At 27.6% G+C, this 23,672-nt stretch overlaps 2 protein-coding genes across 8 annotated transcripts in view; one reads left to right on the top strand and one right to left on the bottom strand.

Annotated features, from left to right (window-relative positions):
* LOC111425073 (glycogen synthase kinase 3 beta homolog shaggy) overlaps positions 1-14,834 on the top strand; it is a 40,452-nt gene extending 25,618 nt beyond the window's left edge. For 3 of the 6 annotated variants that reach the window (XM_071199720.1, XM_071199717.1, XM_071199719.1), the window contains 6 exons: positions 120-203; positions 459-509; positions 4,142-4,252; positions 4,807-5,238; positions 5,835-6,021; positions 12,543-14,834. In XM_071199720.1, the coding sequence (XP_071055821.1) occupies positions 120-203; positions 459-509; positions 4,142-4,252; positions 4,807-5,238; positions 5,835-6,021; positions 12,543-12,700 (1,023 nt within the window). In that variant the 3' untranslated portion in view covers positions 12,701-14,834. The remainder of the gene's footprint in view (positions 1-119; positions 204-458; positions 510-4,141; positions 4,253-4,806; positions 5,239-5,834; positions 6,022-12,542) is intronic. The other 3 variants (XM_023058834.2, XM_071199721.1, XM_071199718.1) reach the window with 2 other exon arrangements.
* A 5,340-nt stretch (positions 14,835-20,174) lies between these two features.
* On the bottom strand, positions 20,175-21,868 carry LOC111425055 (leucine-rich repeat-containing protein 58). Of its 2 annotated transcripts, none has more exons than XM_071200627.1 (5): positions 21,627-21,868; positions 20,945-21,564; positions 20,748-20,895; positions 20,499-20,688; positions 20,175-20,443 (listed from the first exon to the last, which is right to left on the bottom strand). In XM_071200627.1, the coding sequence occupies exons 2-5, from the start codon at positions 21,448-21,450 to the stop codon at positions 20,274-20,276; spliced, it is 1,014 nt and encodes a 337-aa protein (XP_071056728.1). In that variant the 5' UTR covers positions 21,451-21,564; positions 21,627-21,868; the 3' UTR covers positions 20,175-20,273. The 2 variants fall into 2 exon arrangements, with proteins under 2 accessions (XP_071056728.1, XP_071056727.1); XM_071200626.1 differs by having other exon boundaries at positions 20,945-21,516.
* Positions 21,869-23,672: the final 1,804 nt, after the last annotated feature.

The raw sequence follows: 23,672 nt of genomic DNA, 5'->3' as shown, positions 1-23,672 counted from the left end.
TCATTTTTAAGTATTTTATGCATAATTTTAATCAATTTGAATGATTTTGACACACACCAATATAATTTTTCTTAAAAAATCTCAAAATTACTTTTCTTAATTATTTTTTTTTGTTGCAGAATCGAGAATTACAGATAATGAGGCGGCTAGAGCATTGTAACATAGTAAAACTTAAGTATTTCTTCTATTCAAGTGGGGACAAGGTAAGATTTTATTTTTATAGTTATTATATTAATCGGAATAACACGTTTATTTCATAATTGGACTCAAATCATCATAAACCCATTAATTTTTTTTTCTTTTTTTCAAAAATCTCAATGTTATATCCATAATATAAATATTAATTTAATCGATACAAAAACAATTAATTTTTAAATGATTAAATTGAAAACAAAACACTTTCAATTATCAATTAAAACTTTGTTTTCATCGTAATTTACAAGTGTTTGTGTGTTTAGAGAGCAGAAATACCTTGTGAACTGAGTATTTTCATGGCAACCAGAAGTGAGGTACGATGATGTGAACGCTGAGAGAAATAAATCATACATAGTAAATGTACAGAAATCAAAAAATGAATGAGGTTGAGGCGTTTTTGTTAGATTATTCATCCATTATTTTAATTTGTTGAATTTGTTTTCTTTGTTTTCTTGTTGTTGGTTTTGTTTCCATAAAAAAACATTTTGGGCGTCGATTTACAATTGAAAATGATTGCGAGAAATGTTTTGATTGTAAATCGTCAGTGTTCGATCATTATCAAAAGTGAACTCATCAAGCTATTACAAGTTATCGATCATGTATTGTATTACCCTGTACATTAATAGAACTTATTTAGAACAGAGCTTGAAACATTTTTTCCTTTTTTTTATATAAATATTACCGTACCTTGTGTGGCAAATTAGTTCCGCTATGAACCGAAAATCACCTAACATACGACGGTTTTTAACATACAAGCACTTGTAAGTTGCTAATCTGGTAATAATTTTTTTTTAATAGCGTTTTTTTTCTTAGAATTTTATCCAATTTATAGCTTTTATCCAAGGACGGTAGAATCTAACAGGACTGCTATATCCTTTTTTCTTTTGTATTCTATAAAATGACGTCAGTATCGGAACGATACGTCATAACACGTGTCACGCTCTGTTTTTAAAAGTTTTATCGTAGACATACTTATATTTACTTAACCCTTTGTGTCCCAAGAAGTCAAAAAATTTTGAAACTTTGTGGCAGAATTAAAACGCTATCAAAATACACTCAGTAAAGACCTTTGGAATCAATTTTAGCAAAATATGCAACCCCCCCATTCCAGGGGGATAATGGTACTTAAGAGTATTAAAAAAGCATTAAAATATATTTTAGTGATGTTGCAGTATACAAAACCTTTTGTTGCTAATATAAGAATAATACATCTTTTATTACGTTAAAAAATAAGTAACATTTGCTTTAGCTAAATTACATTATGATATTCAGAAAAACAGTTCTTTCTTTCATTACAACATAAATAAACATTGCACGCAGTACATTTTGAAATCTGATAGAATATTGAGAAAAAACTAACATTTTCGCATAATCTAAGTGCCAAAAAAGATGCTAATTTAAAAATTCCTGGAAGCCGTATTTATTGTAATTAAGGAATGAGACTTATCCTAAATTAAAGCTCAAAGCTCTCTCTTTAAAATGATGTATAATAATTGTTGAGTTGGATTGGAAAAATATTGAGAAAAAAAATGTTGAAATAAAACTTACATTTTCGTATAACCTAAAAGTGTCAAAAAAAGATGCTAATTTAAAAATTCCTGGAAGCCGTATTTATTGAAATGAAGGGATGAGACTTATTTTAAATTAAAGCTCAAAGCTTTCTCTTTAAAATGATGTATAATAATTGTTGGGTTGGATTAGAAAAATATTGAGAAAAAAATGTTGAAACAAAACTTAAATTTTCGTATAACCTAAAAGTGTCAAAAAAAGATGCTAATTTAAAAATTCCTGGAAGCCGTATTTATTGAAATGAAGGAATGAGACTTATTTTAAATTAAAGCTCAAAGCTTTCTCTTTAAAATGATGTATAATAATTGTTGAGTTGGATTGGAAAAATATTGAGAAAAAAAATGTTGAAATAAAACTTACATTTTCGTATAACCTAAAAGTGTCAAAAAAAGATGCTAATTTAAAAATTTCTGGAAGCCGTATTTATTGAAATGAAGGGATGAGACTTATTTTAAATTAAAGCTCAAAGCTTTCTCTTTAAAATGATGTATAATAATTGTTGGGTTGGATTGGAAAAATATTGAGAAAAAATATGTTGAAATAAAACTTACATTTTCGTATAACCTAAAAGTGTCAAAAAAAGATGCTAATTTAAAAATTCCTGGAAGCCGTATTTATTGGAATGAGACTTATTCTAAATTAAAGCTCAAAGCTTTCTCTTTAAAATGATGTATAATAATTGTTGGGTTGGATTGGAAAAATATTGAGAAAAAAAATGTTGAAATAAAACTTACATTTTCGTATAACCTAAAAGTGTCAAAGAAATGCTAATTTAAAATTTCCTGGAAGCCGTATTTATTGAAATGAAGGGATGAGACTTATTTCAAATTAAAGCTCAAAGCTTTCTCTTTAAAATGATATATAATAATTGTTGGGTTGGATTGGAAAAATATTGAGAAAAAAAATGTTGAAATAAAACTTACATTTTCGTATAACCTAAAAGTGTCAAAATAGATTCTAATTTAAAAATTCCTGGAAGTAGTATTTATTGAAATGGAGGAATGAAACTTATTTTAAATTAAAGCTCAAAGCTTTCTCTTTAAAATGATGTATAATAATTGTTGGGTTGGATTGGAAAAATATTGAGAAAAAAATGTTGAAATAAAACTTACATTGTCGTATAACCTAAAAGTGTCAAAAAAAGATACTAATTTAAAAATTCCTGTAAGCCGTATTTATTGAAATGAAGGGATGAGACTTATTTTAAATTAAAGCTCAAAGCTCTCTCTTTAAAATGATATATAATAATTGTTGGGTTGGATTAGAAAAATATTGAGAAAAAAATTTTGAAACAAAACTTAAATTTTCGTATAATCTAAAAGTGTCAAAAAAGATACTAATTTAAAAATTCCTGGGAGCCGTATTTATTGAAATTAAGGAATGAGACTTGCTCTAAATTAAAGCACAAATCTTTCTCTTTAAAATGAGGTATAATAATTGTTGGGTTGGATTAGAAAAATATTGAGAAAAGAATGTTGAAACAAAACTTAAATTTTCGTAGAATCTAAAAGTGTCAAAAAAGATGCTAATTTAAAAATTCCTGGAAGCCGTATTTATTGAAATGAAGGAATGAGACTTATTTTAAATTAAAGCTCAAAGCTTTCTCTTTAAAATGATGTATAATAATTGTTGGGTTGGATTGGAAAAATATTGAAAAAAAAAAGTTGAAATAAAACTTACATTTTCGTATAACCTAAAAGTGTCAAAAAAAGATGCTAATTTAAAAAATCCTGGAAGTTGTATTTATTGAAATTAAGGAATGAGACTTGCTCTAAATTAAAGCTCAAAGCTTTCTCTTTAAAATGATGTATAATAATTGTTGGGTTGGATTGGAAATATATTAAGAAAAAAAATGTTGAAATAAAACTTACATTTTGTTATAATTCTAGGGACAATAAAAACTTGAAACTATAGCTAAGTTCAGGTCGGTACATCCAACATGTCTGACTTTCTGATTGTTTCACCGCCACATACACACTCTAGATTATTAACACCTCAATGGAAGTGTTGTACTTTAGATTTACTTTTTAGTACGGATATAACGTACAAAATATTTCTAGTAAAAGTAATATTAGACCTAGAACTAGAATCATTCGGATTTAGAAAACCACTTAAGTGGTTGCGTGACGTCACGAACGGGCCATCGAGCAATGCACAGTTTCCCGGGATGTAGCGATCCTCTTTGATTCTACCGTCTTTGACTTTGATCTACATTGACCAATTTTTATTAATTTTAGAGTTTTTTCGCCTAACAACATTGGAATAACTACAAAATCATATTTTTCTTTTAGCATCGTTGCTTTAACATTTTCTTTGTTTAATCATGCGCGTTTCGAAATGTATTTGCACTAAAAATCTTTTATTTTGTATTTTACAGAAAGACGAAGTGTATCTTAATTTGGTGCTAGAATATATCCCGGAAACAGTATACAAAGTAGCGAGGCATTATAGCAAATCAAAGCAGACTATACCTATCAGCTTTATTAAGGTAACGTATTAATAGTATCGAATTGTTAAATTTCATCGACCCTGAAATAGTAAATTCATTTAATTATAGGTATAAAGAGGTTAAATATTTCATTTGACACTGTCTATAAATGACTGACTCCATCGCGTATCACAATGGTGCGTAATTAAAATCACGTGTTTCGAATCGGCTTTGTTTTAAAAGTACGTCATTGATGCAATAATGAATACTAATCAGTTGAATTTACTTTAAACTGAATCATCTTTTTCCTCGTAAATTTTATTTATTATTTTAGTCACAATAAATTATTTTATATATCTATAATCTATATATTTTATATATTTTATATATTTTATATATTTTATATATTTTATATATTTTATATATTTTATATATTTTATATATTTTATATATTTTATATATTTTATATATTTTATATATTTTATATATTTTATATATTTTATATATTTTATATATTTTATATATTTTATATATTTTATATATTTCATATATTTTATATATCATATTATATTAAAAAAAATTTTTTTACTAAATATTTCTTCTTTTGATTATAGTTATATATGTACCAATTGTTTCGTTCGTTGGCATATATCCATTCGTTGGGTATTTGCCACAGAGACATCAAGCCGCAAAATTTATTGCTCGATCCGGACACTGGCGTGTTGAAACTTTGCGATTTCGGAAGCGCGAAACACCTGGTAAAAGGCGAGCCGAATGTCTCGTACATTTGCAGTCGGTATTATCGCGCCCCAGAACTCATCTTTGGCGCAATCGATTACACGACGAAGATTGATGTGTGGAGTGCAGGTTGCGTCCTTGCTGAATTGCTTCTTGGTCAACCAATTTTCCCTGGCGATTCCGGCGTTGACCAATTGGTCGAAATCATTAAAGTACTTGGAACGCCAACGAGGGAACAAATACGTGAAATGAACCCCAATTACACCGAGTTTAAATTTCCACAGATTAAGTCTCATCCTTGGCAACAGGTAAGATTTTTGTTTGTTATTAATTAAAAGATAGAGTGTATGCTTATTTATTTAACTAACTTTATAAAATAGAAAATGTTTTTTGGTTTGAATACTTATACGAATCAACGCAATAACTTCAAACTTTTGGTCCTCAGGTACAAATTACACAAACACACCTTTTAATCTAAAAACTAACGATTTAATAGTGTGATTTTTAATTTCTTTGATTTTTCATTTTCCTCATTCTAAGCTTTTTGACACTCAACAAAAGTTTACTAGAAACGGACCTTTGTTTGCAGTTATTGCTGACTAGAATGTCGCTGCCGAAATGCACGACTGAACATCAAAGAATTCGTGTAAGTAGGCGAGAGTGGACTTGAGAGGCTAATCGCCTTGTGCCGTCTCTTTGTCGCTTGATCACCAACTAACAACATACAAAAAATAATTAAAAACAAATTTTAAATGAAAATAAAAAAGTTTCTTTTGGTGTTTTTGAAAACTACCAAGAAATAACTTTTCCCGTTTTTTTACATGATATCTATCTTTGTGACGTCCGTTTGGGGTTGGGCAACTTTTTTTTTATTTCTAGTTATTCTTCTTATTGTTTCCTTTAGGTCTTTAGGGCACGTACACCACCGGAAGCGATCGAATTGGTCGCCCGATTGCTGGAATATACACCATCATCACGTATTAGCCCCTTACAGGCTTGTGCCCATTCGTTCTTTAATGAACTAAGAGAACCGAATACACGTCTACCCAACGGAAATGAGTTGCCCCCATTATTTAACTTTACAGAACAAGGTAAATAATTATATTTAGTTTAATTATTTCGAAAATTATTAGTAAATGAGGCAGCTAGATTACCGAGGCAAAGGTTAAGCATTACAAAACAATAAATTAATGTTTCTCTTCTATATTAACGTAGTAGTGAAGACCGAGGCAGTAGCTTATAAATTCTATGTTATTAAAGATGTAATTTCAGTATTAATTTATCATTAGACGCCTGTGCTGTAGAGGCATTGGTTCAAATATTACAAAGCAATTATTAGAGACTGAAGCAGCTTTGCTGCTGAGGCAGTGGCTCATACCGGGAATTTCATATAACTCACAATATATGAATGCAGTAACCATAGTTACGAAACTACTATGCACTTGCACTTTCCCACATAAAATGCAACATAGCTTAATAGTACTAGACCTAGAACTAGAAACATTCGGATTTAGCCGCACGTCTCTCAAGACGGCTAAACCCGAATGATTCTAGTTCTAGGTCTTGTATTAGTTCTGCATAGTAACAGTGCTAGTGTAAAATTAGAACTAACACTAGTTCGTTTTATAAACTCTAGTTAGTTTAATGAAACACAATTTCATAAAAAAAAAATAAGATTTTCGTAATAATCTGAAAATTCTAACCTAATTTGATGCGCCACATCCCATATTTATCATAAAATTCACTTTTAAAAACATAAATGACACAAATAATTAGTGTTTTGTTTTCGGCCATCTTGATTTTATACAAATAATGATATCTTGGAGGTTATAACACTTAGATATGTCGAGTTTGAACTCATTTTGAACCTTTTTTAATTATCTTTAGTAATATTTAGTAATTGCTGCTTTTCGGCAATCTTGAATTTCACAAATATTCAATTTCATTAAAAAAAACTAAGATTTTCGTTAAAATCAGAAAATTTTGACATAATTTGATGCCCCACATCCCATATTTATCATAAAATTCACTTTTAAAAACATAAATGACACAAATAATTAGTGTTTTGTTTTCGGCCATCTTGATTTTATACAAATAATGATATCTTGGAGGTTATAACACTTAGATATGTCGAGTTTGAACTCATTTTGAACCTTTTTTAATTATCTTTAGTAATATTTAGGAATTGCTTCTTTTTGGCAATTTTGAATTTCACAAATATTCAATTTCATTAAAAAAAAACTAAGATTTTCGTCAAAATCAGAAAATTTTGACCTAATTTGATGCGCCACATCCCATATTTATCATAAAATTCACTTTTAAAAGCATAAATGACACAAATAATTAGTGTTTTGTTTTCGGCCATCTTGATTTTATACAAATAATGATATCTTGGAGGTTATAACACTTAGATATGTCGAGTTTGAACTCATTTTGAACCTTTTTTAATTATCTTTAGTAATATTTAGTAATTGCTGCTTTTCGGCAATCTTGAATTTCACAAATATTCAATTTCATTAAAAAAAACTAAGATTTTCGTTAAAATCAGAAAATTTTGACATAATTTGATGCCCCACATCCCATATTTATCATAAAATTCACTTTTAAAAACATAAATGACACAAATAATTAGTGTTTTGTTTTCGGCCATCTTGATTTTATACAAATAATGATATCTTGGAGGTTATAACACTTAGATATGTCGAGTTTGAACTCATTTTGAACCTTTTTTAATTATCTTTAGTAATATTTAGGAATTGCTTCTTTTTGGCAATTTTGAATTTCACAAATATTCAATTTCATTAAAAAAAAACTAAGATTTTCGTCAAAATCAGAAAATTTTGACCTAATTTGATGCGCCACATCCCATATTTATCATAAAATTCACTTTTAAAAGCATAAATGACACAAATAATTAGTGTTTTGTTTTCGGCCATCTTGATTTTATACAAATAATGATATCTTGGAGGTTATAACACTTAGATATGTCGAGTTTGAACTCATTTTGAACCTTTTTTAATTATCTTTAGTAATATTTAGTAATTGCTGCTTTTCGGCAATCTTGAATTTCACAAATATTCAATTTCATTAAAAAAAACTAAGATTTTCGTTAAAATCAGAAAATTTTGACATAATTTGATGCCCCACATCCCATATTTATCATAAAATTCACTTTTAAAAACATAAATGACACAAATAATTAGTGTTTTGTTTTCGGCCATCTTGATTTTATACAAATAATGATATCTTGGAGGTTATAACACTTAGATATGTCGAGTTTGGACTCATTTTGAACCTTTTTTTAATTATCTTTATTAATATTTAGGAATTGCTTCTTTTCGGCAATCTTGAATTTCACAAATATTCAATTTTATTAAAAAAAACCTAACATTTTTATCAAAATCAGAAAATTTTGACCTAATTTAATGCGTCACATCCCATATTTATCATAAAATTCACTTTTAAAAGCATAAATGGCACAAATATTTAGTGTTTTGTTTTCGGCCATCTTGATTTTATACAAATAATGATATCTTGGAGGTTATAACACTTAGATATGTCGAGTTTGAACTCATTTTGAACCTTTTTTAATTATCTTTAGTAATATTCAGGAATTGCTTCTTTTTGGCAATTTTGAATTTCACAAATATTCAATTTTATTAAAAAAAAATTAAGATTTTCGTCAAAATCAGAAAATTTTGACCTAATTTAATGCGCCACATTCCATACTTATCATAAAATTCACTTTTAAAAGCCTAAATGACACAAATAATTAGTGTTTTGTTTTCGGCCATCTTGATTTTATACAAATAATGATATCTTCCAGGTTATAACACTTAGATATGTCGAGTTTGAACGCATTTTGAACCTTTTTTAATTATCTTTAGTAATATTTAGGAATTGCTTCTTTTCGGCAATTTTAAATTTCACAAAATTTCAATTTTATTTAAAAAAAACTAAGATTTTCATCAAAATCAGAAAATTTTGACCCTATTTGATGCGCCACATCCCATATTTATCATAAAATTCACTTTTAAATGTATAAATGACACAAATAATTAGTGTTTTGTTTTCGGCCATCTTGATTTTATACAAATAATGATATCTTGGAGGTTATAACACTTAGATATGTCGAGTTTGAACTCATTTTGAACCTTTTTTAATTACCTTTAGTAATATTTAGGAATTGCTTCATTTTGGTAATTTTGAATTTCACAAATATTCCATTTTATTAAAAAAAATTTAAAATGTTTATCAAAATCAGAAAATTTTGACCTAATTTAATGCGTCACATTCCATATTTATCATAAAATTCACTTTTAAAAGCATAAATGACACAAATAATTAGTGTTTTGTTTTTGGCCATCTTGATTTTATACAAATAATACTGTCATGGAGGTTATAACACTTAGATATGTCGAGTTTGAACTCATTTTGAACATTTTTTAATTATTTTTAGCAATATTTAGGAATTGCTTCTTTTTGGCAATCCTGAATTTCACAAATATTCAATTTTATAAAAAAAAAACCTAAGATTTTCGTCAAAATCAGAAAATTTTGACCTAATTTGATGTATTACATCCCATATTTATCATAAAATTCACTTTTAAAAGCATAAATGACACAAATAATTAGTGTTTTGTTTTCAGCCATCTTGATTTTATACAAATAATGATATCTTGGAGGTTATAACACTTAGATATGTCGAGTTTGGACTCATTTTGAACCTTTTTTAATTATCTTTACTAATATTTAGGAATTGCTTCTTTTCGGCAATCTTGAATTTCACAAATAATCAATTTTATTAAAAAAAAACTAAGATTTTCGTCAAAATCAGAAAATTTTGACCTAATTTGATGTATTACATCCCATATTTATCATAAAATTCACTTTTAAAAGCATAAATGACACAAATAATTAGTGTTTTGTTTTCAGCCATCTTGATTTTATACAAATAATGATATCTTGGAGGTTATAACACTTAGATATGTCGAGTTTGGACTCATTTTGAACCTTTTTTAATTATCTTTACTAATATTTAGGAATTGCTTCTTTTCGGCAATCTTGAATTTCACAAATAATCAATTTTATTAAAAAAAAACTAAGATTTTCGTCAAAATCAGAAAATTTTGACCTAATTTGATGTATCACATCCCATATTTATCATAAAATTCACTTTTAAAAGCATAAATGACACAAATAATTAGTGTTTTGTTTTCGGCCATCTTGATTTTATACAAATAATGATATCTTGGAGGTTATAACACTTAGATATGTCGAGTTTGGACTCATTTTGAACCTTTTTTAATTATCTTTAGTAATATTTAGGAATTGCTTCTTTTCGGCAATGTTGAATTTCACAAATATTCAATTTCATTAAAAAAAAACTAAGATTTTCGTCAAAATCAGAAAATTTTGACCTAATTTGATGTATCACATCCCATATTTATCATAAAATTCACTTTTAAAAGCATAAATGACACAAATAATTAGTGTTTTGTTTTCGGCCATCTTGATTTTATACAAATAATGATTTCTTGGAGGTTATAACACTTAGATATGTCGAGTTTGAACTCATTTTGAACCTTTTTTAATTACCTTTAGTAATATTTAGGAATTGCTTCTTTTCGGCAATCTTGAATTTCACAAATATTCAATTTTATTAAAAAAAATTAAGATTTTCGTCAAAATCAGAAAATTTTGACTTAATTTAATGCGCCACATTCCATACTTATCATAAAATTCACTTTTAAAAGCATAAATGACACAAATAATTAGTGTTTTGTTTTCGGCCATCTTGATTTTATACAAATAATGATATCTTGGAGGTTATAACACTTAGATATGTCGAGTTTGGACTCATTTTGAACCTTTTTTTAATTATCTTTATTAATATTTAGGAATTGCTTCTTTTCGGCAATCTTGAATTTCACAAATATTCAATTTTATTAAAAAAAACCTAAAATTTTTATCAAAATCAGAAAATTTTGACCTAATTTAATGCGTCACATCCCATATTTATCATAAAATTCACTTTTAAAAGCATAAATGACACAAATAATTAGTGTTTTGTTTTCGGCCATCTTGATTTTATACAAATAATGATATCTTGGAGGTTATAACACTTAGATATGTCGAGTTTGAACTCATTTTGAACCATTTTTAATTATCTTTAGTAATATTTAGGAATTGCTTCTTTTCGGCAATCTTGAATTTCACAAATATTCAATTTTATTAAAAAAAAATTAAGATTTTCGTCAAAATCAGAAAATTTTGACCTAATTTGATGCACCACATCCCATATTTATCATAAAATTCACTTTTAAAAGCATAAATGACACAAATAATTAGTGTTTTGTTTTCGGCCATCTTGATTTTATACAAATAATGATATCTTGGAGGTTATAACACTTAGATATGTCGAGTTTGAACTCATTTTGAACCTTTTTTAATTATCTTTATTAATATTTAGGAATTGCTTCTTTTCGGCAATCTTGAATTTCACAAATATTCAATTTTATTAAAAAAAACCTAAAATTTTTATCAAAATCAGAAAATTTTGACCTAATTTGATGCGCCATATCCCATATTTATTATAAAATTCATTTTTACAAGCATAAATGACACAAATAATTAGTGTTTTGTTTTCGGCCATCTTGATTTTATACAAATAATGATATTTTGAAGGTTATAACACTTAGATATGTCGAGTTTGAACTCATTTTGAACCTTTTTTAATTATCTTTATTAATATTTAGGAATTGCTTCTTTTCGGCAATCTTGAATTTCACAAATATTCAATTTTATTAAAAAAAACCTGAAATTTTTATCAAAATCAGAAAATTTCGACCTAATTTAATGCGTCACATCCCATATTTATCATAAAATTCACTTTTAAAAGCATAAATGACACAAATAATTAGTGTTTTGTTTTCGGCCATCTTGATTTTATACAAATAATGATATCTTGGAGGTTATAACACTTAGATATGTCGAGTTTGGACTCATTTTGAACCTTTTTTAATTATCTTTAGTAATATTTAGGAATTGCTTTTTTTCGGCAATCTTGAATTTCACAAATATTCAATTTCATTAAAAGAAAACTAAGATTTTCGTCAAAATCAGAAAATTTTGACCTAATTTGATGTATCACATCCCATATTTATCATAAAATTCACTTTTAAAAGCATAAATGACACAAATAATTAGTGTTTTGTTTTCGGCCATCTTGATTTTATAAAAACAAGTATATTTTGGGGTTCGCAACACTTAGATAGGTCGAGTTTGGACTCATTTTGAACGTTTCTTAATTATCTATCATAATATATATGTGTCATTTGTTTTTGGACATCTTGGAATTTGCGAGATAATAAAAAAGGTTGTTGGTGTGCGTTAAAATGCTTCTAATTGATGGAAAATGTCTGAACGTTATTTGACCAAGTTAAACGAAGTTAATTATCTCAAATGAGATGTTTCCATAACACTCAAAAGTTTTATTATACCAGACATTTCTAGGTCTAGTGTTAGTTCTAGTTTTAGTTCAATACAAATATGTAAAGTAGTTTCAAATAATTATTATCATGATAATAAATAATTATATTTTTTGTTCCAGAGTTAAGTATCCAGCCATCGTTAAATACAATTTTGGTACCACGCGGTGTACAGGAGGCATCAAATAGTCCACAGGACGGAGCAGGAGCTTCAACGGCCGCGGACACAACCGATGCAACAAGTCCTCCGGTACAAGCCGCGGCGTCAGGCATAGCTTAGGTAGTTCAAATCCCCCACAATACGCAATTTAAAAAAAAATAATAACCGAATCGGTTAAAGTAAAATTAAAAAAATTACTTTACCAATTTTTGTTATCACTATTTTCCCCTCTATCGCCCATCGAAAATATCCCTTTAAAAAAATGACGCGTGGCACCTTAGCCCTGCCCTGACCTGCTACTAGAACACTTTTAACTTACTATAGGTAGATGATCTGCGTGTGTGACCACGATTCGATTCCCGTTTAAAAAAAAATATCGGAAAAAATTAAGATACAGCTGTACCATAGGTTAATTAATTAATTAATTATTATAATACGCGATCCGTCAGTTGTACAGAATAACTACATACAAAAAAAAACTTAAGATATGTGTAAAACGGCATTTTTTTTAGCCAATAACCACGCGATATTTTTAATTATCGTCATTGCGGTTTATGTTGATCGAAATTGTTTTATTAATTAGCGAAGAAATTGACGAGATTTTTTATCTAAAAACGACATAAACCGAATGAACATAAAATAAAAATAAAATCCAATTGAATGCAAAAATAAAGGCAGTTGAGGAAGAAGAAATCGTCGAAAAATCTGTTAATTATTATTATCACCTGATGAGCCGTGTGCAATTTATCAAATTAAGAGATTGATTATCACGCATGCTTTAAAATCATATCGAATTAAAGAATTTGAAGAGCAACACAAATATAGCAAAAATAAAAAAGGTGATCTGCAAAATAGAATTTTGATGTATTTCTTATTTTTATTTTTTTCCTAGAAAAAGATTATTTTTTAGATTATAAGTAAATATATTTATTGGGTTTAAATAAATTAGTTCGATAAAATTTTTTGTATTTTTTTTTTACACTCAATTTTTTCCTTTTTTTTAATTTCCCCACTTATTATTATTTTTTCCTTAGATGACGTGTATGTTATAAATAGATTTTAACCAAGGATGAAGTAATAAAGTTGTGTAGGAGTTAATCTTAAAAAATTGCTTCAAATTAAATCCTCTTTTTATTAAAATTGTAATTTGCAGATCACCCCAAATTAATTAATATATTTGTGGATAATTATTTTGGATATGAATATTAAATGAATTCATCTCCAAAATGAATTGATATTAATTTAAGTTAATTTTTATTTAATTTTTATGAATGAATGTATTTAAAGTTTTCTCGATGTTATTTTAGAGGCCCGTAGAAAACCGTAAAAACGTAAAATCACAGAAGACTCGCCCGAAGAAGTAGCGATCACAAAGTTAAAATAAATATATACTAAAAAGCAAAAATATCGATGGGTAGATTGCGACGAATTGCTCGAGACAAGCCTTAGAACCGGGTAAAACTCTTTATCAACTGGACAAATTATGCATAACTGTGTAAACTCTAGCTTGTGCTTTAGACATACAAGAAAAAGGGTGAAAATTTAAATAAAAAAACGTAGTTTAAAGATGTTCGTAATAGCTTATAAGAAGTGCAATGCGTGCATGATTCAAGTTTATTATCTCGTCACCAAAGTAAGCAAAAAAATTTAATAATAACGAAAGATACATTTAAATTAAAAAAAAAATTGTGTCACGCCTGTATTATTACTACTACAAGGATAAAAAATAATGATACAAAAAAAAACATGGACTTTAGATAAAAATTTAATATATATAAACATTATATATATATATATAACTTAAGTTATGTGTAGACGTGCACTCTTTGTGTATGGTTTTCTTATTTTTTTTCGCATTTTCTTTTTTTGGAGATCTTTTTTATGCTCACTGTATCAACCACAAAAGAGAAAAAAAAACCGGAGGAGGAGTGACTTGTACAGTTTTTGTGTTAATATAAAACGAGTGCGTTTTTTATATATAATTTTTTTCTTTTTCTCCCATTTTTGTTTTGTCCATACATATTATTATTAACATTAACTATAATTTTGATTGATGAGATATATTTGCGTAATAAAAGGCGTTTGCAGGTAATTTCCTCTTAACGTTCATTTTGATGAACGATTTTACGTCTCTATACAACAAATTAAAAAAAAAAAAACAAAATATATATATATAAATTTAAATTGCTAAAACTGTCATTTTATTATGTTAAAAAAATGTTATTTAAAAAAAATAAATAGTGGATTAAATTAGTATTTGTTTATTTTATTATTTAGATTTAAATCTAAATATTTATCTCTTTTTAAGGAAATTTAACAAACAAAGAAGTATTTGATGGGTGTTTACAATAGAAGTAGCTAATAGCTAAAACTTGAGTAGAAATTTAAATAGGCTTTAGCTAATAGCTAGGGTATATTATATTATCTTATATTAAAATATATTTCACTAAATTTATTTTTATGTATTCATATGTGCAATGTATGTGTAATATAATAATTACTTCAACTAATAATGTATCAAAAAAAAAATTCTTTAATTTAATTAAAACCAACCTTGTTTAAAAAATTATGCATTCTATGAATGCTCTCTCGAATAACAAATTTTCAATTAATTAATTAATCTTTGCTGGACTTAATTATAGAAATTATAAAAATTAAAATAAATAAAATAGTTCTTTTTATTTAATTTATTTTTTTTTGGTGAATAAGGAGAAAGAAGTTTTAATACTAAACAATTTAAATTAAAATGTGATTTAATAAACTATAAAAATTGTGTCGCTTTTATCAATGTAAATATCAACTTCATTCTCCTATTGTTGCTTTAACCTTAAAAAAATCTATATTAAATAAATGTAGGACGAATCAGGTTATTTAATAAAAAAATACTATTACTACTACTAAAAAAAAAAACAAATTATATGTAATTTATTATACTATTAAAAAAAATTGGTGAATCTTGCATAAGAAAGATTATTTAGCGAAGAGAAAACACCAAAGATACTCAGCTTTAAGTAAATTTAAAAAAATAACATGGTTTGAGTATTTTTGGTTCTTTTATTTTTTTAAATTTTGAGTAAATTTTATTTAACAATTTTCTTTTCCTTTATAACATCGATGTTTTATACTTGTAAATACTTACCGCTTATATGTTTATTGACGATGCAATATAATAAGTGAAACTATAATTAAATAATTATCAAAAAACGTTTGATTTTTAATTTCTATTTAAATTTATTTTCATAAAATTACCCCACGTTTATTAATCTGTCTCAACGACCTATTTGTTTAATCATTTAATTAATGTAATAACTCATCAAATTATTGTCGGTAAGTATATCAATTGAAAAATTATGAAGTACTAAAAAAACAGTCTGTGACAATGTAGTTATTGTTAATGGAAAACATTGCGCAAATTTATACTGTATGCTCAAATATAACACGATTTTGTCATCAATGTACTCCATATGATGCCAAGAATGACGATTCGTACTATCAACATCGTTTGAGAAGGCAGAAAAAACAGATACTGCTAATGGTGGGCTAGATACTGCTTATAAAACACCACTTATCGTTTGCAGATAACTAAATACTGATGGCAGAAGAAAAGATATTGCTTGTAAAAGCCTAAATGCTACTAACAAAAGATTAGACTAGTCTGGTACTACTGATACAAAGCAGGATACTGTTAGTAGAAGACTAAGCATAATGGAGAACTGCCAAAATAGGCGAGATATTGCTTGTATAAGACTAAAGAGAAGTAAATACTACTTACAAAAGATCATATATTGCTGTCAGAAGACTAGATATTGCTGGCCAAGTAGTAGATACTACCAATGTAAGAGTGGATGCTGTTTGCAGAAAGTTATTTAATGCTTATAAAAGCCTAAATTCTCAAAGTGAGGTATAATCTACAGGTATAAAGCAGGATACTGCTCGTAGAAGACTAAACATAATGGGATAGTTGAAACTGCAAAAAAAGGCGAGATATTGATTGCATAAGATTAAAGAGGAATAGGTACTGCTTACAAAAGATCACTTAGTGCTTGTAAAAGTTTAGATTTTCATGGTAAGCTCTATACTGCTATCAGAAGACTAGGCATTGCTGGAAAAATACTAGATACTACCAATGTACAACTAGATGCTGCTTGCAGAAAGTTATTTAATGCTTGTAAAAGTCTAAATACTACCGATGGAAGATTAGATCTTTAAAAAAACGTTCAGACTGGTGACAGAAGACAAGACATTGCTGACAAAGTAGTAGATACTATTAATGTAAGAGTAGATGCTGCTTGCAGAAAGTTATTTAATGATTATAAAAGCCTAAATTATCAAAGTGAGCAGTGCAAATTACTGGTATAATCTACTGGTATAAAGCAGAATACTGTTGGGAGAAGAGTAAACATAATGGAGGGTTGAAATTGCAAAAAAAAGGCGTGATAAAAAGGCGTGACTGCTTACAAAAGATCACGTAGTACTTGTAAAAGTTTAGATTTTCATGGTAAGCTCTATACCGCTGTCAGAAGACTAGATATTGCTGGAAAAGTACTAGATACTACCAATATAAGAGTAGATACTGCCGGGATTGTTTTTAGTAAATACTACTGATGGAAGATTAGGTCTTCAGAATTTTGGCAGAAAACTAGATGTTACTGGTACAGGACTGAATACTATCAATAAAAGAGCAGCGACTTCTTGCAGAAGATCACTTAGTGCTTGTGAACAACAAGATATTGCTTGTATCGTCATAGAAAACTAGATACTGCTAGCAAAATATAAGATGTTGCTGGTAAAGAACTAAATACTATCAATGGAAGAAATACTTAGTGCTTGTAGAAGTTGTAGATCTTATAGAAAGCTACTAATACTGCTTGCAAACCACTTGACATTGCTGATAGAGTTTTGTCCAATAGGGAAAGATGGTCCTGATGTGTGTTCCACTGACAGGACGTCGCACCTTTATTTCTTTATGTAGGTAAGATAAAGGCGCGACGTACTGTCTAGATTCTAGAACGTACGTTTCGCAATTTTTTTTATGGAGTGGTTGCGAAAATATCGATTTCTAAAGTGGGGGCCTTGACTTTTGGCACGGATGGTAGATACTACCAATGAAAAAGTAGATACTGCTTGCAAAAGATCACTAAGTGCTTGTAGACGATAAGGTACTGCTTGTATCCTCATGGAAAATTAGATACTGCAAGCAGAAGATAAGAAATTGTTGGTAGAGGACTAAATACTATCAATAGAAAAGTAGATATTGCTTGCAAAAGATCACTTAGTGCTTGTGTACAACATGATACTGCTTGTATTATCACAGAAAGTTAGATATTGCTGGTAGAAAACTAAATATTATCAATGAAAGAGTAGTTACAGCTTGCAGAAGATCAGTTGGTCCTTGTAGAAGTTTAGATTTTCATAAAAAGCACCATGCTGCGTTCAGAAAATCAGTTAGTGCTTGTTGACATTCATTCATTCATTGTGCTAGATATTACTGACAGAGTAGTAGATACTACCAATGTAAGAGTAGATGCTACTAGTTAAGATTACTGGTTCCAGCAAGATGATGTAACATGCCATACTGTTCGATTAATAATGAATTTGCTGCGTACCATGTTTCCAAATCGATTGATATAGAAAAGACAACTAGATACTACCAATAGAAAAGCAGATATTGCTTGCAAAAGATCATTTAGTGCTTGTGGAAGTTTGGATAGAAAGCTCCATACTGCTGGCAGAAAACTAGATGCTGGTACAGGACTGAATACTATCAATAGAAGAACAGCGACTGCTTGCAGAAGATTACTTAGTGTTTGTGGACAACAAGATAATACTTGTATCGTCATAAAAAGCTAGATACTGCGAGCAGAATATAAAATGTTGCTGGTAGAGAACTAAATACTATCAATGGAAGAATAGATGCTGCTTGCAGAAGATTACTAAAACTAGATGCTGGTACAGAGACTTGCTGGTACAGGACTGAATACTATCAATAGAAGAGCAGCGACTGCTTGCAGAAGATCATTTAGTGTTTGTGGACAACAAGATAATACTTGTATCGTCATAAAAAGCTAGATACTGCTAGCAGAATATAAAATGTTGCTGGTAGAGAACTAAATACTATCAATGGACGAATAGATGCTGCTTGCAGAAGATTACTTAGTGCTTGTGGACAACAAAATACTGCTTGTATCGTCATAGAAAGCTAGATACTGCTGGTAGAAGACTAAATACTATCAATGGAAGAGTAGATACTGCTTACAGAAGGTCACTTGGTCCTTGTAGAAGCTTAGATTTTTATAGAAAGCCCCATACTGCCGGCAGAAGATTTGATATTGTTGATAGAGGGCTAAATACTATGAATGGAAGAATGGTGACTGCTTTCAGAAAATCAGTTAGTGCTTATTGACAACAAAATACTGCTTGTATCCTCATAGAAAACTAGACATTGCTGGCAGAAGATAAAAAATGCTGGTGGAGGACTAAATACTATCAATGGAAGAGTACTGCTTGCAGCAGACAGATTAATGTTAGTGATCAACAAGATATTGCTTGTATCCTCACAGAAAGCTAGATATTGTTCGCAAAAGATGAGATATAGCTGGTAGGGGACTAGATACTGCCATGAAAGAGTTGATATTGGTCGTAAAAAATGACTTGGTGCTTATAGAAGATTAGATATTGCTTGCTGAAGACTAGTTACTCCAGCCAAAAGACTAGGTACTGCTTACTATGGATATACATTTGAAATGAAGAGTCAAAAACGCTTTGAGTATGTCTAGTAAACATTTGCATCACTAACAATATTTTGTTTCTTAAATAGATTTAGATAATGTCGAAAAAGGATTAGGTATTTTGTTTGATTCGAATCAATCTCTAAATTATAAGAAAAATTCGAATTGCACTGCTCACACTACAAATTGAGGTTTATTAATTCATCATTTTAACTCTATCTCAATGTGTGAAATGGCATTGTATACATTTCAGACATGAGAAGAGGTTTAGAATCACAGTATATAGATGTTTGTAGAGGTTTAGATTTTCATAGAAAGCCTCACACTGCCGGCAGAAGACTTGACATTGTTAATAGAGGGCTAAATACTATTAATGGAAGAGTAGTGATTGCTTTCAGAAAATCACTTAGTGTTTGTTGACAAAAAAATAATGCTTGTAACCTCATAGAAAGCTAGATACTGCTGGCAGAAGATAAAATATTGCTGATAGAGGACTATTACTATTAATGGAAGAGTAAAGACTGCTTGAGATAGCTTAGTGCTAGTGAACAACAAGATGTGAATATTGCAACAATAATGCTCACAAAAGATGATATAAAACTGGTAGAGGACTAGATATTACCATGAAAGAGTTGATATTGCTTTGCAAAAAATAGATTCATCATTTAAACTCTATCTCAAAGTGTGAAATGACATTGTTTACATTTCAGAGATGAGAAGAGGTCTAGAATCACAATATATAGATTAGTGACTCCAGTGGAAGTGATAAACATAATTATGATAAACTAAAACATAAACAAAATTTATCTTGTTTTGAAAACATTCATTGAATTTCAATTTTTAGATTGGATATAAAAACAAACAAATAAATTAATATTTTATATATTAATAACCATAAAAAAAATGTAATTATTACTTTTCCCCTTCCTGTATTTACACATAATAAAAAAATATTAGAAATTGATTCATCCCAAAAGCACTTTTCTCATCATATCAGAATTACTTGTTAATTCCAAACCATTTTCTTCGCCTTCTATACATTTCGACGAACATAAATATTGCAATAAGGGTATTTTGTATTTCCCACAAAAATCGACGAATTTTACATGCTCAACGCGTTTGTTAAAAAATACACCTACAAATTAAAAATTAATTAAACAATTAAATTGGATTTTAAGTGAAATGAAAACCTCTGCATCTTGGGTTAACACATCGATGAGCTGTACTCAAATATTCTGATAATGTAGCTGGAATTTCACCTTCTTGGACTGGAATGTTAAACAATTTAACAGCTCGTGCTGATAATTCCATTAAGCTAGTTGGTTGGTGTGTCATATCTGATATAAATCGATTTACTAATGGATTATCTCGTAAACTTAACTAAAAAAGTATTTTAATCATTTTTTAATAAAAAAATGTAATTTATTTAATTTTTTTACATATAATAAATTGTCCAATGTTACTATATCCCTTGGTAACGTTTTTAAGTTGTTGTCGTGCAATCTTAAAGCTTTTAAATGTTTTAAATTAGCTATACTTTCAGGAATTGATTCTACTAAATTGTTGTAAATATGTAACAGCCTTAAACTAATCAAAAATTGGTTAATTTAATTTAATAATTTTAAAATATACTTACTTAGTAAGTTTTGATATAGCATTTGGAACAGAACAAATTTTATTTGAACCTAAATATAAATATCTTAAATTTTTAAAAACCAAAATTTGTTCAGGAAATCCAGTAAATAAATTTGAAGTAAAATTAATTTCTCTCACCCATTTACTCGATGTAAAAACTTTAGGTAATGAGTTATTAGTTAATAAATTTCCTCTTGCAATCAAAGAAGTTAAAGGTAAATGTTTAAAAACATCGGGTAAATAAGTAATCCGATTATCGCTTATATCTAATTTTCTCAAACTTGTGAAATGATTAATATTCTTTGGTACAGATCTAAGTAAATTATTTGTTGCTTTTAAAACTTCGATTTTTCGCACATTTTCCGGCTCATTAACCACTATTTCTTCTAAATATTCCTCCAATCTTGTTGTGTCTAATTGTTTATTGTTCAAACTCAAAACAGATGGCAAATGATCTCCTTCACTATTACAATTATCTGATGAATAATCCGTTCCTTGTTCACCCATTTTACTTGTAATTGAACCTCTTTTATAATTCAAACATTAACTAACAGCCAAGACACATTTATCTTACTAAAACAACGTCCAAATATAATTTAATTTATAAATTTAGCCTTTGTACTTAAAGATAAGAAACGCTGATTATACAAAATATTAAACATAACTTAAATTTTAATACGTACCTAATACGCTTTAATTATATTAAGTTAATTCATTGTTGTTTGTGTGATAGGAGAAAATAAAATAATTCAACGATAAACAAGTTAATGGACGCTTAGGAGTTGACTGTTAAATAGGTAGACTAAAACTGCGCATATATGCGACTTGGAATAACATTATCATGCAGACTTTAGATAAGAAGTCGGAAATTTTTAGTCATTTGAAGGACAATTATGACATGAAAACGAAGAAATCCGAATCAGCTGATATTTGACATAAATGTGACAGCTAAATTGACAGATAAACACCACGTGGTATTCTAAGTTAATTTAAAATATTAAAATAATTTAAAAAAATCGTTTATTTTTAAATATTAAAATAAAAAATTGTTTTAAATTTTATATTTGTTATTATTTAAAATTTATAATTCAATAAATCTAAATAAATTTAATTTAATTTTTGTTTATGCTTTTCATTAACAGATGGAGCTTATTTAAAAATTTAAATAAATTATAATTATATATAAGGGAGAATAAAATCAAACTGGATGACCTTAAACGATGAAATCAAAAATTTTTATTAACAATATTTATTTAGAATTACTTCAGGAACAATGTTTGTTAATAAAATTTTTTGCTAACTTAAAATTTTAATTTCCCTCTGAATAGTATGCTATCAAAATTAATTATCTCAATAATTATTGTTTTTATCAAAAAATGCTTTAAATAAAATTTGTTTCAATTTCGATTTTGAATCAATTATCTTAATAAAAAATTTTTACATCTCTATTAATTAAGCGTCTAGTGTAATTATGTATAAAAACGGAAAAATTATTATTTTGAGGTTATCTCCTTAATTATTGTTTAAATAAAAAAAAATTGTTGACAAAGTTTGTTTAGAATTGTTTCAGAAACAATTTTTGTTAACACAATTTTTTTCTAACTTGAAATTTTAATTTCCCACTGAACAGTATGGTACAAAAATTAATATTTTTGAGGTTATATCTGTATTGTTGATTTAATCAAAAAATGTTGTTAACAAAATTTGTTTAGAATTACTTCAGGAACAGTGTTTGTTAATACAATTTTTTGCTAACTTGAAATTTTAATTTCCCTCTGAATAGTATGCTATCAAAATTAATTATCTCAATAATTATTGTTTTTATTAAAAAATCTTTTAAATAAAATTTGTTTCAAATTCAATTTTAAATCAATTATCTTAATAAAAAATTTTTACATCTCTATTAATTAAGCATCTAAGAATAATTATGTACAAAAACGGAAAAATTATTATTTTGAGGTTATCTCCTTAATTATTGTTTAAATAAAAAAAAATTGTCGACAAAGTTTGTTTAGAATTGCTTTAGGAACAATTTTTGTTAACACAATTTTTTTCTAACTTGAAATTTTAATTTCCCTCTGAATAGTATGCTATCAAAATTAATTATCTCAATAATTATTGTTTTTATCAAAAAATCTTTTAAATAAAATTTGTTTCAAATTCAATTTTAAATCAATTATCTTAATAAAAATTTTTACATCTCTATTAATTAAGCATCTAAGAATAATTATGTATAAAAACGAAAAATTATTGTTTTGAGGTTATCTCCTTAATTATTGATTAAATCAAAAAAAAATGTTGACAAAGTTTGTTTAGAATTGTTTCAGGAACAATTTTTATTAATACAATTTTTTTCTAACTTGAAATTTTAATTTCCCACTGAACAGTATGCTACAAAAATTAATATTTTTGAGGTTATATCCTTATTGTTGATTTAATCAAAAAATGTTGTTAACAAAATTTGTTTAGAATTACTTCAGGAACAGTGTTTGTTAATACAATTTTTTGCTAACTTGAAATTTTAATTTCCCTCTGAATAGTATGCTATCAAAATTAATTATCTCAATAATTATTGCTTTTATCAAAAAATGTTTTAAATAAAATTTGTTTCAATTTCGATTTTGAATCAATTATCTTAATAAAAAAATTTTACATCTCTATTAATTAAGCGTCTAAGTATAATTATGTATAAAAACGGAAAAATTATTATTTTGAGGTTATCTCCTTAA

The sequence above is a fragment of the Onthophagus taurus genome, chromosome 11 (assembly GCF_036711975.1).
Source record: "Onthophagus taurus isolate NC chromosome 11, IU_Otau_3.0, whole genome shotgun sequence".
NCBI classification, from domain to species: Eukaryota; Metazoa; Arthropoda; class Insecta; order Coleoptera; family Scarabaeidae; genus Onthophagus; species Onthophagus taurus.
This window is presented reverse-complemented; position numbering and strand designations above follow the sequence as displayed.